The sequence below is a fragment of the Wyeomyia smithii genome, chromosome 2, assembly GCF_029784165.1.
Source record: "Wyeomyia smithii strain HCP4-BCI-WySm-NY-G18 chromosome 2, ASM2978416v1, whole genome shotgun sequence".
Taxonomy (NCBI): Eukaryota; Metazoa; Arthropoda; class Insecta; order Diptera; family Culicidae; genus Wyeomyia; species Wyeomyia smithii.
The window spans coordinates 210,698,145-210,713,953 of NC_073695.1; the positions used below are offsets into that span (position 1 = coordinate 210,698,145).

Here is a 15,809-nt window from a genome sequence, read left to right on the forward strand (position 1 = left end):
TAACTCTAATTTGATTAGGATCTACTCAGTTTGGTATTCTTATGCAAAATGTCAAAAAGTGAGTTATCGGGTACTGGATAATTGAGTAACATTTACCCAAATTTTCATAATTACCATGTTTACTCAGTTTTGAGTTATTATCCATGATGTTTACTCACCCCTGAGTATATGTATATGTCAAAAGTTTTCAACAGCGATATTATCTGTTTCTGAAGAACAATTGGTGTCGCTTTTTATTCGTTTGCTAGCAGTAAGTATTTGATCTTTCATCAAATCAATAATTTCCTAATCAATTACATTACAAACAACATGTAACAATATTCCAAAACAATTTCAGCTCAACATCATTATTGCAGAGGGTTTGAAAACATAAAAAACATCTCTTCAAAATTAACAACCGCATGTTGTGTGTCCTGCGATGCCGTTTTAGGTCGGGCTTTTATTCGTGATAATGAACGGAAACATTTGTATCGATGTACAGTGCCCAATACATGCAATCGATACAATTTAAATCCTTCGCAGTGTTTGGTGACGGTTGATGACGGATTTTCCGGTGTGCGTACTGTACAAAAACATGAGCCACAGTTCACGGGCAACTGTGAACCGGTTGGTTGCCGCATTATATAAAGACACGTGAATGATTTAAAACTTTTATAATGTTCCGATAAAAAATAAATCTATGATTTTGATTGTTCTGAATTTATTTTATTTATTGAGTCAGATTTACAAAAACCAGAAATCATCAAATTTCCAAATTTGGGCAAACTGGGTAACTTGTACTCATTTTCGTTAATGCCTGGTTTGCATAAACAGAGTAGATTCTAATCAGTTTTTGACGTATGACGCCCTTACTCAGAAGTGAGTAACCGTAAAAGTACTCAAATTAGGGTATCTCCACTTTTTTCAAAAATGGGTCATATCTAACTCACTTTAGAGTAACAAATAATGAGCGTGTAAGGCAATGTAGGCGGACACGAGTTTCTCGATGCGATTTTGTGGTTTTAGAGTAAAATTTTTTTCTAAGAACTTGTTTCTTATATTTAGTATATTTTCTATGTGCAAATGAAAATTAGGGTGGTCCTGAAATCGACTAAATGAAAAAACTAACTTTTTATTTGCATGAACAAATGTATACATTCATCGGCACAGTTGTAGATCAACTAATTTTAAGCAACTTTCGGTATTTCTTCACAATATTTATGCAACATTTGTTCTATCAAATGATACCAAATAATATTATTTATGTTTGCCCTAAACGGAGCCATCAATATATCAAAAGGGCCTATTTTTAAAATAGAAATAGTGAAAACTCTTCATCTGTATAATATATCGACAATGTTTTTTCGTCAAAATTTGCGTATTTTTGATTAAAGTTACCGAAAAAAACTTCGTTTTTAAATTTGAATTGAAAAAATAGAGCGAAAAGACTGTTTTTGGAAACCAAATTTCATGTCTACAAAAAAGTTTTTTTACAAAGTTACTTAGAATTAGTTGGTCTACAAGTTTGCCAAAGAATGTTTTATTTCGTTGATTTTAGGACCACCCTAATTTTCATTCGCACATGAATAGAGGACTATGTATAAGAAACAACTTTTTACAAAAACTATGGCTTTAAACCGCAAACCAAAATCGCAACGAAAAGCCTATGTCCGCCTAAATTGCCTTACTGTACCACTGTGCAATGAGTTTAGTTACCTTTTTCATCACAAGAGGGGGTGTTCCCTGTCTGTCTTCACTGGAATATATGGGAAATTCGAGAGTGAACTATATTGTTATTTTAAGATATTTGCTGCGCTGCCCATATTTTGGATATTGTTTTTTCCCAAAATTTGGCGTGGCAACATCTTCCCATGTCGGACCATTTTCATCGTCGCCACTACTTTAATGCTGGTATTCCAAATATTTAATGAAAGCGAAATTATTTTTATAATGCAATAATGTTTTTGCGTGAGTATTTACATTTTTTTCTTCACATATCATTTATTTGACACGGCACTCGAATATTTACATTTATCCGCAGAATCGATCTCTGAGTAGAAATCGTGTCAGTTTTTTCGGGAATCCGTTGTCGTGTTGTCGATCGACTGTACCATACGCCGCGGTGAAATCAATGACGATATGATGTGTGGGCATGTTGTATTCGCGATCTGTCGGATTGAAAAGATCTAGTCCGTTGAGGCACTGGCTCCCAAAATGCCCGCTTGGTACTGACCCACGAATCTCTTGGTTAAAAGTGACAGAAGACGGCATAGGATCTGCGAGGGTATTTTGTAGGCGGCACTTATGAGCGAGATATCGTGGCAGTTGCGCCACTCCAGTTTGTCGTCCTTTTGTATAGGCCGGGTAGACGACTGCTCCATCCACCCGTCTGGCACCTTTCTTCCTCCCACATCCAGGAAAAGACCCAGTGTAGTGCGCTTGCCTGCACCTACCTTTCATGCTTGAAAAGCTCCCTCGGCAGCCGGCGGATTTGTTGTTCTTCAGCTTCCCGATCTCACAAGGAACTTCATAATCAATGGGGGCTGGTACTCGGTCATCTGTTAGTGGGGTTCTTCATAGTTCCTGTTCCACTTCTGCTTGCTGTATCGCCATTTAGGTGTCCATCGAAGTAGTCCTTCCACCTGTTGACCATCTCGCTGGCATCCGTGAGAAGGTTCGCATCCTTCTGTGTGACTGGTTAACCTTCTTACAGAATTTCCGCGTATCGCTGGCACGGAACAGTTGCTCGAGCTCCTTATGTGCACGATCCTCTTGCTGGTGCTTATTTCGACTGAGAATCGTGGTCATACTGTTCCGTGCCCATTTATATTTGGCCTTGTTCTCCTTCATTGACTTGCACAGGTAGGTCGCCTCAGTCTTCTCATTCACTACCCCGTCGCATTTCACCTCAAACCAGTTGTTTCTGCCTATCGCCTTCGTTCCTAGTGTCGCCGGTGCGTTTTCCCTAGCTGACATCTAGCTGTCCGCTATTGGTTTTCTCACTTCGACTTGTTGCGCTTATTCCTCCACACAGCCTTGGAGTACAGAGCTGCTTGTTGTACGTTGGTCAGGTGATCTCCATGTAGTTTCGTGAATGCCTTGTACTTCGGACTACCAGTCCTTGGGAAGCTGCAAAGTTTATCTGTCGCTGGCCGTTGTTGCTCGTTTGTACCCACTTTCTTGTTTTTCAAGCAGTAAGCAAGACATCTCAAAAGAACAACACCTAAAACACGTTCCATGCTTAAGCGATTAACGGCCACAAGTCTCCTAACGCTCAGATTGTTAGACAGATGTTATTTACACTGGCCTCCCAGGTCCTTTGGGCAAGCTGAATCAACAAGTGGACATTGCAAAATTTGAAAAGCTAGGCATGGGAAGCATACTGCTCCTGTGATTTTAAACGTCCGTTCAGTGTTTAGTAGTGATTTCACAGTGCAACAATTTTTTTGACTTGGCTTCTATGTATGATTTTTTGATGAAGTTTGATGCGAAACTAAATTCCCCCGAGTTTGAACATATTTCAACTTAAGGGGCAACAAATGGTGCCATTGTAAATTTTTGAGTGATAGGAAATTTTTGACGTTTTTTCGACGCCATTTTATTGTAAGACCAAATATCAAAATTCTAAAAGTTTGTCCACATATTAGCAGCTTTTTACCCATCTTTAAAAAAACAGATCTTAATTCGGACGTAAACTGAGCTCAAAACGGTGATTCTACGAAACCGGTTTTGGCATGGTTTTAGTATATTTCACAAAGCAAAAAAAAAAATGTATATCGAGTATGTCTGATTATTGATGGTAATGCGCTAAAATCTAAAAGTGGTAGTCAAATTATATCTTATATTGAGTAGAAAAGTCTCAGAAATGGATTGGTAGGTGCCTGATTTACGTAAAATGTCAGCAACATGTCAATTTTGCCCCAGTTCCCCTACAATTATAAAATAGGTTTATCTCGACGTTAAATTACCTTTTTTGAAATCTGTTTAACGTAATATTAAAAGTGTAAGCGATACTCAAAGATACAATAACAATTTGTCTTCACATAATCATCTCCTTTTTGCGGTGAGGGGATCGCATTTAACTTTATCGAAGACGCGATGATTCTGTCTCATAGCTGAAGCGCGATTTCTATGTTTTGACCGGCCATAGCCAAACCCCCTCCCCGCAAAAGGGGAAGGATCGTGTAAAGACGACTAAAATAGACTAAAGATTGTACTCATAATATATGCAAAACTTTCTTTTGTGTTAAACTTTTTATTGCATGCAAAAATCGCTAAAATTTTAAGTAAAACTAGTCTAAAGTGTAATGTTTACATGTGCAAAATTTAGTTACAATCTGTTAAGTGGTCTTCGGAATGGCATCCAAGCAAGAGTGTTTCTTCAAAAAAATATGACGCGGTCATAGAAAATTCAGGCCATCACAATATCCTGTCAGAAGATCGGATACTACTAATGCTCGAGGTATATTCCTTCGAGCATGCAGAGGGTTGACATCGGTTTTTGTATGAACTATGAACCGCAGCTCTAAGACCAAAAACCCTTTTTTATTGCCGAATCGATTTTATTTTCTTCGTGACACTGTAAGCAACAGCCAGAGTTAAATCTTCCTGTTTTGGCAACCCTTTCCATAATCAAAACAAACTTCGATTCTGGTAGCAGCAAACTAAGGGCAGCGTCAGGGTTGTCAGGTTTACAGATAAATCTTTTATAGATGGATATCATAATGCTCAAAACAGATACCACAAAGTGAGTAGGTATATGATCCAATAGATTTTTGTGTTTTCCGGTGCTTAGTAATCCTGTTATGTCCCCACCGTAGCCAGTAGTGATTTCTTCAAAAATTTTCCCCATACTTTAACAACGAAGGTTGATGCAAATAAAAACAGCATACATCTGGGAACTTAGTGCGGCCTTTGATTCAAGCGCGGTGTTTGGATTAGACCGCGTTCAGTTTTGGGCAAATCTCTTGATAGCTTGGTAGTCTTAATGGAACATGCCGATGCCAATACTCAATAGCAATACTCCAGATTTGAGCGGACAAGCGAGCAGTACAGGCTTTTCAAGCAGAAGATGTTTGTTAAATTTCTGGTCATGCGGAAGATGAAGCCCAAGCAACTTTGTATTCGAACCTAATTGTATCTTTTCTACGGCAACATAAAGTCACTAAACATTCCATTGGATTTAATGCCGCCCGATTCCATCGATTTGCTGCTGGAGATCCAAGAGTATCATCGTCATCTCCAATTTTGCGGTAAATTCTAAATTAATTAGCGAACGATAAACTCAGTCCATCGAGTGCATGATTGACGTCATTAAAATAGAGCAGAAAGATTAGAGGTTCTAGGTGACTGCCCTGAAGTATACCTAAAGTGGCCGTAAATGGAGCCGCCGTAAATGGAGCCGACTATTCACGCTGAGCTGGCGGTTGGTTAAATGAAGCTCAAACCACCTTTGAAGTGAATCATCGATACCTTTTTTTTAATTTAGCTAGGGTGATTTTATGATTAATCTTGACGAAAGCCGCATACAAATCAGTATGTTGTTACATCTGTTTGGCAGTTCTTCTCAAATCCTTCGGTGACGAAGGAGGTTAGAGAAAGCAAATTTGTAGTGGTTGACCTATTTGGCATGAATCCGTGTTCCTAATCAAAGATAAGGGTTTGCAATGGAAAAAACTGAGTTCGTTACCACTAGTTCGAACAGCGTTGACACCGCACACATTACCGAAATTTCTGTATAATTATCAAATGTTATTTTAATCATCTTTTTCTATAGACCGGGAAGACAAAAGCAGACTTCCAAAGATAGGTTCCAGCCCGCAGTGATAACCAAAACAGGTGTCGCAGTGGTTATAGGAAGCCTTCAATACACATCTTCAATACGATAACAAGAGTTGCGTCAGGTCCAGAAGAAAGCGACGATTTCAACTTGGAGGCAGCTGTGATAATATTGTCATTGTTATTGAATCAGGTATGTGGTGATCTGACAGAACAATTCTTCTGGCAACCCAGCACGGCTAGAGAGTGGAGTGGACAATAAAGAACGCATGTGCATAAATACAGACTGTTTCTTTTCGGTTAAGCACCACAAAATACATGTGTTGTTGCCTATGCCACCTGATCTAGACCACTTCCCATTCCTTTACGTTGAACTCTATGATACCTTCGTGTGTACTGTGCCTGTGGATTCAAATTGTTCCACTAGACACTCAATTGTTGTTTGGCAGGACGATTATGACGACCATAAATTGGACGTAGCGTTTTTAAAGTTGAGGCCACTGACTCCGAATTTTTAATAATCTCGACTCGTTGTTGAATCGTTAATCTCTCCGTTATGAAATGGCAAACCTTTCTGAGGAAAAATGTGAAGAAAGCGTGCAAAAATATGGCTTCGTTTGCTGTCCCTATCGATCTACTTTTGTGTCGTTCTTATTGAAAAACCGTTTATGATTCATATTGGCTCCGCCCCTTGCCTTTTTTGAGTTACTAATAAGTCATAGAACAATTATCTATACTCATTTTAGACTAACCGTGTAACTTGGGTATAGGCAAGATTTGGAACGTTGTCAATATTATCAGTCGTAGGATTACCGTGAAGCCGGAGCGTGATGAAGAACAGAATTCACTAACAGTACAGGTGCCCAGATAGTCTCGAGGTACGATGCTGGCCCATCAAGCCAGTCGATGTAGGTTCGAGTCTCGGCTTGGGGGAGACTGTTAGTGTCAGTAGGATCGTAGCGCTAGCCCCGAAATTGTCCTGTACACTTAACAGTCGGCTGCGAAGTCTGTGTATAAACAAACAGAAGGTCAAGTTCCGAATCGGAATGTAGCACCAAGGCGATGCTTTTGCTTTGCTTTGTTTTACAGGTGCCCAGGTAGCTCGTAAGTTTGTGACAATACTCACAAAACACAGATCAAACATCCGACCATTCTCATTGAGAACTTCGTAGATTTGCTGTAACGTTGCTGAGTTGTAACAATCGAGTACCTCAGGATCTAGATACATAAAACTGTTATTTGAAGAGAGCACCATTTCCATTCTGGGAGGTTGAAACCACAGGATTTCATCGAAAAAATCGGCATCGGTGGTTCGATCGGGTAAAAGGTACACCTCACAAATGTGAAAATTTGTGGTAAGAGAGTACTACAGTCATCAAAATTTGTTCTGCGTTGCTCCACAATTAGCTTCGAAGTTTTAAAACTGTGAACTCACAACGTACAGCTGACAGATCTTATCCAACAGTTGCTTTAGGCGGGGCGCGATCGCATCGGATAACCTCGTAATCGGGGCCGAATAATTGATGGGAAACGGTCTTGTAGTTGAGTCTCGGTTAATGCGATGATGTCGTATAGGCAGTTGGAAAAAGCTAGTCTGGTGAAACTCTGTTTTGGCCAAGCCGCCAAATTCGCCAGAAATACGCCCAATTGAAACACTCTGGGCGAGCTGGAAAAAAGCAAATAGATCTTCAAAAACAATCAGGATTTAATGAAAGAGTCAATCTATTGTTTCTTTAACCAAAAGTATGAGATATTCAATTCTTATCAGTTCAACCGTTACATTTTAATGCGATATTAGAACTGTTGAAAAATCTATCCTAGTCGAAATGAACAACCATATGTGGTTAGTGTTCCGTGTTCACTGATATAGTTATAATGCCGTTTTTAATGGTACAAACACGCAGAGATAAATAGGAGTAACCTGTTCCAATTTTCGTTCCATTGTTTTTCAAGGAAACTTGGTCGCTAAATGGACTCAACCAGACTAGATTTGAAAATAGTTGACAGTATAAGATTTCTCCTCCTTTTACCAAAAATACATGAATAAATTAGTTTGTTAAAATTGAAACAATTTTCTCAATGTATAACAAATATGCCCACATTTTAACAGTTTGTCGTTACCAAAAACCGATCCAAAATAGCGATATGATAATTGAAATAATATTCAAACTAATTGACATAATATTGCACTACCTCCAAAGCATCCAGTAAAATTTTTTCCGGTGATTTAATCTTCGGCGAGTTCCGCAGTTTGCTGGTTAGTGCCGATATTTTACCACTCTTATGCTGCTCCAGGCTTGACTCATTCTGGTCCACGAAACAAGCGTACAGCTTTGGCTGCTGTTGGGGTACGTTCTCCGTGAGGTTCACGTTCCCACTACGACTAGACTTACTTCCGGTCAGCTTAACCATGGTGACAATCGTAATGTTCATATTGATCCTGATCATGTAGTTGACCGCGAATCCTACAAACACTAAGTACCATAATACTGTTCGTGCGTTCACTTTCGGTTCGTTGCCCATTTTGTTCTGATAGTTCGTCCCAAAATGAAAAAATACAATTACGGACAGTTCTAACTATTTACTAATTAAGTCACTTTCTTTGAATGCTGCTCATCGTGATCAGCTGCAGTTTTAGATTCAACCGATTCGTTCTGTCCCGAGAGTGAATCTCTCGCGTCTTTCACTGGTCGAAACCTTATCGCCGACTGAAAGCTCTTCTCATCATGGAGCCAGCAAGTGATAGATCTTGCACGTATAGTACTACAATTAGTGCTTATTTTACTTAATTCTCTTGGCTTCGTGTGGCTTATGATCCAGCTTCTACGGTGGCGGACGAGATTTGATAAAGCCGGCGTCTTCGTGTGCGCTCAAATGATACTTGTACGGACGGAGGGGCATCAGCATACACTTGATCACGTGTCTACTGCACTAGGAAACCCGGCGCACGGGTTAATCTATTTACGCGTCATCAGGTTCTCCGTTTCTTTGTGAGTTTAATAGAGCTGTCTTTCCTGTTGAGTTTTGACTGGCAGATCTAATAAAACGGCGAAATTTACGCCAGACGTTGTGATAAGGTTGATGAAAGCACAGTTTGTAGCTGGGTGGTTTGTTTATGTAATATATTTTGTATCTACATCCACTTCAACAAATATTAAAAATATTCCATGCATAACATGAAATTTAACATAAACTAGTGTTTTTCGTCAAACTTCAGCATATAGCAACATAGTACCAACAATCAGGAATGAATGGAATACCTGTAAAGTCCAGAAAAAGATAATCATTTGTTGGGAGTAAGATTCATAATCTAATACAATCTGGAGCCGAGTTATCTTCCAAAAGCAATGCTTCTTAGGTGAAAAACATTAAAGGCCCTGAAAAGGAAGCAAAGGGTGAAAAGTTGGTGACTATATCAAAGCTGAAGCGAACAACATAAAAAAATAGCTTATTGCAGAAGTGCGTCTGCACATTGTCTCCATACATATGCATCACATCTTGTTCACCCATGTTATGTATAATAAATGTACCATAAGTGAATATCTACCAACTTCCGCATAACTCTATCGTAGGCCACCACAAGTTAAAGGAAAATTCCTTTCCCTTTTCCAGTAGTTTTGTCAAACATAAGCGCATCTTCCACCCTCTGCCACGAGAGTAGATCTTATCCTTTCCGTTATGGATTGCAGAACACACACTCGGCTAATAAAATATTCAAATGCAGTAAAAGACACTTTTATACCTATCATACATTGCGGAAATTTATGTTTATTTGATTTCAATACATCTCGCGCAGTAAGCTATCTAATCCCTATCGTCAGATGAGTGTTCTGAGGCTGTGGCTTCAACCTCAATAAGCGAAAAGACGTTTTGCTCGCCAGCAAATCCCAATACAGTTTGACATCTTTGAAATTGCCACATTTGCGTCGAATAAAGTTGTACGCGAGCTCGCTAGAAATTGGCACAGAGTGAAGTTGTTGTCGGTTGGAATCAGAAAAAAATGTGAAAATAAATTCTCGAAGACATCGCATTTCTTCGGCAACACCTTACGCAAAGAAAAACAGCCAAGGTGGGAGATAAAATTGAAATTGGATCAACGCGATAAAACTGTCTTTATGCGCCCATCAACAGAAACGAAATGGAAAAAGGTATTATCACACACATGTTTCCGGTGGAGAAACTTTTCCTTTTTGCCGCCACGCATCGGTCCACCGAAAGAAAAACTGGAGGAGCCTGAATCCTGAGTACTGAAGGCGCGTGCAGTCAGCAAATGCGAAAGGGGCTTACGAAATGACAATTTGATTGGCTGTTGGATGGAGTTTTTATTTCGTCTCTATTGCCAGCCGTAAACGGTTGCGACAATTGGGTTATTATTGCACCAAAAATGTGGTGTCTTACACTGATCCGGAAAGAGCAGATTGTTAACTTTACCTTGTGTTTATTTAAATCAAGAACGTTAAGTCATACTACGCTGAGATTGCCTTTCAATTCAATAAAAATTTAATTGAGCATTCCACTGTTAATTCAATTCGTCTTGCTGCAGCATCTGCAGTTCTTTTTTCAACTGGATTCAAACTACTGTAAACATGTGACTAAACAAGTTGGACCGCAAACATTTAATCCCAATACATCCTGACCGTGGGTGTCCAGTTTGTTTGCCTTTGCTACTAGGTAGCACTACCGACTTTTTCCTAGCCATATTCCAGCTCGGTCGGGAGTTTAAAGCTAAAAGCACATATTCCAGCGCACACACACCGCGTCATCGTTTATCCTTCTACCAAAGCCGGCAAAACTTTTATTTTAAATGTAATATGCTAAAAAAGGACATTTTTCAAATCTCCCACGGGGGACATATATTTACTTAAAATGTAAGTAAATGTTTTTCTGGATCACCAGCAAAAACTCTCCTTCATGTTTGCAGTTCACCGTGCTATCTCTCTATCTGTATCTTTCTAAACCAGCTTCCCGCTTGATGCGAAGAAAGGGTTTTATTTGACAAAGAAGCGGGGGATGATAACTTGATACTTTAGGTCCATTCCTGGTCGTGTGTGAATTTTTCACGATCTGTTATCAGGGTTTGTTGTTTACCGGGAAAACACATAACCAACACCCGTCCGCCGGTTGTGAGAGGGTGGTGGGTGTATGTGACTAACGTTGTCCTAATTTCCTAGCAAATAGCGAAACCTACCCTCTCACCACCCGGCAGACAGATAATTCAGTGAATGATGGTGTTCTCGGTGGAAAGTTGTGGCTCATTTTGTGTATCCTTTAGGTTGACCCTCTCCACGTGTTCATAAACTTTAAGTGGAATTTTGCCGGAAGATGTGTTTGTCAAACCTTGCATGAATAATTGAACGTACATTTGTACGCTTGGAGTGGCGAGTGATTCGATGTGCTTTTTTACCTCTTTTCTGAAATGTGATTCTAGCTGCTGTTTTGATTCCATGATTGGAATTTCGTACAAATACCGGTATATTTTCTAAAAAGTCTCGAATTGTAATTGGGGCCTTTAAATGTTTATTTTTTTTTCGTTCATGATGAATGTATCTGCATGAAAAATGACAGCAATAGAAAAAAATTCAAATTTTTAGTTGTCACTCGAGTGAATCTAGACACCAAGCTAACTTTTGTAGAACACTGTAACTCCATCATAGGTAAACCGAATATCTATTTAATCTCATATGGAATTCTTATGCTACCGCCCACGAAAAACGCATAGAATCAGTCGAAAAACAATCCCTTTTATACGCGCTTATTGGATTGTATTTTATCTGCCACCGTATGAAGCATTCTACAATGCCACGAATATGCAATGTAGTGAACATGTATGTTAGAAAATCGCCAAGGCACTCATCGTTAGATGATTTTTGAAGAAAAATAAACCAAGGTATCAAAACAAAATTTTTTTGAAGTAGAATACTTCTCTCAGGAAGTTCGGCTACATAGGGATGTGAAATAAAAATCTAAAACCGAAAAAAGTGAAAAATATGTCCAATTTCAAATGCTAATAAATAGATTAGTATTCGATGGATTTCCTTCGTTCTTGCAGCAATAGATTGGAAAATCTTCTAAGATTATTTCCAAAAGAAGATAATTGTAATTTTATTATTCACACTATTGTACTATTGAAAATAGTCAAGCCTTGTTAAAACGAAAAATTCGACTTGTGATTGGTCGTTATATGATTGCTTCCCAAGCACGGTCGACAGAATCATATACCTTGCAATTTAAAACATGCTATTTGGCCTATTTAAGAGCTTGTTTCAGCCGAAGCCGATCATAATAGTTCTGGACAGCGACAACAGCAGTCGTCCTCCCTTAACAGCAGCACTAGCAGTGTAGTGGATATCAGCGATGGCGGAAAGCGGCCACAGCTGTGGCGTGGTAATGGATAGCGCACTAGTTGCAGCGGATTCCAGCAACTACAGCAGCTGGGTCAGCTGATGCAGGGACAGCGGATACCAATGGCAGTGTAAAGCGGCCACAACTGTGGCATGGCTATGGATAGCGCACTAGTTGCAGCGGATCTCAGCATCAATAGCGGCTGATGCAGTGAGACACTTTAGTGAAATGCAGTCTCTGTGCGACAGTGGGCACTAGTAAATGCATTCAATGAAAAGTTGACTCATTTTGACAACACGTGAGCCGTCTAGTTTCACAACGAATACTTCGCATTGTCAGTGATAACGCAAAGATGTAATCGGCATCTTATCCGATACTAAATTGAACAACAAATTGTCCTTTCCAGGATGAAATGAAAACCTGATGATTATTTTCTCTTGAGCTAATTTACATTTTTGAATTTGTAAAAGTTATAAATTTTACTTAATTTCCGTGTCTCAGAACGTACTGAATTATCTTTTCCTTCAGTCATTAGCACGACATCAGAAAAAATTTCATCTCAAAATTCAAAAATTGTTAATCCCCAACCATGACAAGCAACTTACTATATTATTGAAAATGGTCAATCCTTGTTGAAGCGCAAAATTCGATTAATCTGATTAGTTAACGTTTATTTACTAGAAAAAATGACTGACTCGCAAGCAGCCGGGTTATCTTTCTTGTAAAAGTATTCTTCTAGTATAGCGGTCGTGGCTTTGCACACAACCCTCCTGTTTTTCAATGTAAATGTTACAGATAGGTAAGTTTTGTATTCAAAAACTAAATTAAAAATTTTCGTCAAATGCAGGCATTTTTATTTTGAGTTTCATAATTTCATTGTGTTTCTTGAAAATTTCACTTGAGAAACAACTTAAGAAAAACAACTATCACCACGAGTAAGTATGAGTCAATCTCGAGATATGCCATTTTCTACGAAACCTTGTTGAATTTCTACATTTTATATCAAACAATCATATTTATTGGAAAATGTCTATTACTTTCAAATCTAAAAACAACTAAACAAATGATCTTGAGGATTTTTCTGCCCATTAAGGAATCCAAAAATATTTTTTGTCAGGCAATGTTGCCATTTTTTTCAATTATTTCCCAAAAAATAACACAGTGCAACAAAAAATGACTTTTTTCTGCCTCGGCTTCTATTTATATTTTTTTGTGTGTTTTTATGCAAAACTAAATTTCTCCGAGTTAGAACATATTTTAACTTATGGGGCAACAATGGCTCAATTTTGAATTTTTGAGAAACCGGTAATTTTTTATGTTTTTTCGACGCCATTTTGTTTTAAAACCTAATATCAAAATTCCAAGAGTTTGTCCACATATTAGCATCTTTTTACCCATTTTAAAAAAAAACAGATCTTAAATCGGACAAAAACTGCGCTCAAAACGATGATTCTACGAAACCGGGTTTGGCATGGTTCTTGTATATTTCACAAAGCAAAATAGTAACGATTATTCCTGAGCATTAATAGTAATTTGCTGATATCTTAAAGTGGTAGTCAAATTATATCTTATTTTGAGTAAAAAAGTCTCAGAAATCGAATGGTAGGTGTCTGATCAACGTAAAATGTCTCCTCCGTTTTCTCGACAAAATTGTTGGAATAGATCTTGCGCTTCAAGTTTGCCTAGAAATTCTCGATGGGAAGCAGCTGGGGGACATTGGGCGGATTCGCCGACTTCGGTACCACATCGATATTCAGCCGCTCCATCTCCTCCAAAGATCGCTCCGAGTAGTGGGCCGACGCCAAATCTGGCCAAAACACCGTGTCTTCGCCCTTATGGTATTTCTTGATGAACGACGCAATTTTTGACAGGCACTTCTTACTATGAATTACCCCGTTCACGGCCAGTCCGGAGCGAAAGAAGAGCCGCTCTCACATCCCCTTCTTACTGATTGTCAGCCACAGCCGCACCTTCTTGGGGAACTTGGTACGTGAAATAAACTTCACCTCGGTGCTCACTTCCTTCGTGGGGGAGGTAAAATACGAAGAGCCCTGCTTATCGTTGCCATCCAGGGTGAGATAGGTCTCGTCGTCCATCACCACTGCCACATCGCGATTTGCCGGGAAAATCGATTTGACCATTCTATTCAGCCGCTGTTTCTGCCTCACTGCCTGCAGCTCCGAGACCAGTGGACGGGACTGCCGCTTCCTGACATATATGTCCATGTTCTCCAGATACTTTTCCACTGTTTTAGCGCATGCACCAACCTCCTGGCCAAGTGCACGCAGCGATTTAGCCACTTTTCCCTCGGTCTTCGTCTTCAGCATGCTTTGAAGCTTCTTGTCGCTCAGGGTCGTTGGCCGTCCGAAACCGGGCTTTATTTCGATGCTCTGATCGTTGTCCAATAGTATCAAGATGTTGCAGATGCCGGAACGGGCGTACCCGGCGTCCACAAAGTGCCGCACGATGTACTTTTTTGACGCAGCGAGGTACCGTTCTTTGAACGCGCACACTTCTGAACAGAGTAGCACCACTTTTTTCGCCATCACAGTTAGAGTTTGACTGATAGAGCTATCATTTTTTTTTTGCTAATTCATGGGTTACTATAGCCTGTAGTACACTCTTTGACCGAGCGTCAAATATTTGTCTCTTTTTGACAGATTAAAATTTGGTCAAAGATAATTATTTGTCACTCTCCGATTTTAACATGGGGCAAACACGGGCAAACAACAACCATGATGTCAAATAAATTTGACCATTATGTCAGAAGGTCAAATATTTGGCCATTAGACAAAGAGTGTGCTACAGGCTTATGATTGATGATGCATGAGTAGTTTCGTCAGTGCGATTAAAGGTAAAGCCATGAAAAATCGGCAATTTTTGTCCATTTTCTACCACAAACGTTAATTCACCGTAAAAACTTGAAATGCTCAACTACCGACCCAGTATATCACACGAACAAGTTCTAAGTGAAGCAGAATGGCTTCCACCGACAAAGTTTTTTGGTACTCGAAAACGTTCAAAATTTGAGCCTCCATTTAACATTTTTTTCAAGCAAACCGACAGTATTTACTATCTATCCAACTATCCAAGAGAATATTTTTTGAATGGTGTTTAAATGTAATGAAGGATCTAAAAAAGCATTTTTCATGTTCGAAAGTTTTGTTTCTATTCGCCTCGTTTTACGGTAGTTTTATTTCAATTTTCTCGTCATAATATTTATTCATTTTTATGAAAAGGAAATCAAAAAATATACATAACTACAATTCACTCACTATTATTTTGCTGTTTTGCGAGTTTTATATATTATCGGAAGTCTCAAAATCATTGACTAAATTATTTGAACGGGGGAAACATCTGACAACACTGCTGCAAAAAAAAAGAAAGATATTTTTGGATTCTTTAATAACCAAAAAAATTCTGAAATCCACTTCATGAACTAATTACATTTTTCGTCCTATGACTTACATTTCAAGTTGTAAAGTAGGCAATGTAGGTATGTGATTTTTTCGAGGATGCGAGAAATTAACACGGGCTGAGGGATACTTAGAAATAATTTTTCTCGTCCGGACGGGACACGAACCTGCAATCTACGATGTCTCCGGTATGGTGTTTTGGCTAATCAAACTACTGGACAAGCGAAATTTTAAAGTCTAAATCACACCCTCAGCCCGTAATCATATCTCGCATTCTCGGCAAAATCACATATA

General features: G+C 39.0%; 1 protein-coding gene across 1 annotated transcript in view; it reads right to left on the reverse strand.

Annotated features, from left to right (window-relative positions):
* LOC129723843 (sialin) overlaps positions 1–8,477 on the reverse strand; it is a 35,879-nt gene extending 27,402 nt beyond the window's left edge. The window contains exon 1 of the mRNA XM_055678303.1: positions 7,951–8,477. Coding sequence (XP_055534278.1) covers positions 7,951–8,280 — 330 coding nt within the window. The 5' untranslated portion in view covers positions 8,281–8,477. The remainder of the gene's footprint in view (positions 1–7,950) is intronic.
* Between the last annotated feature and the right edge of the window lie 7,332 nt (positions 8,478–15,809).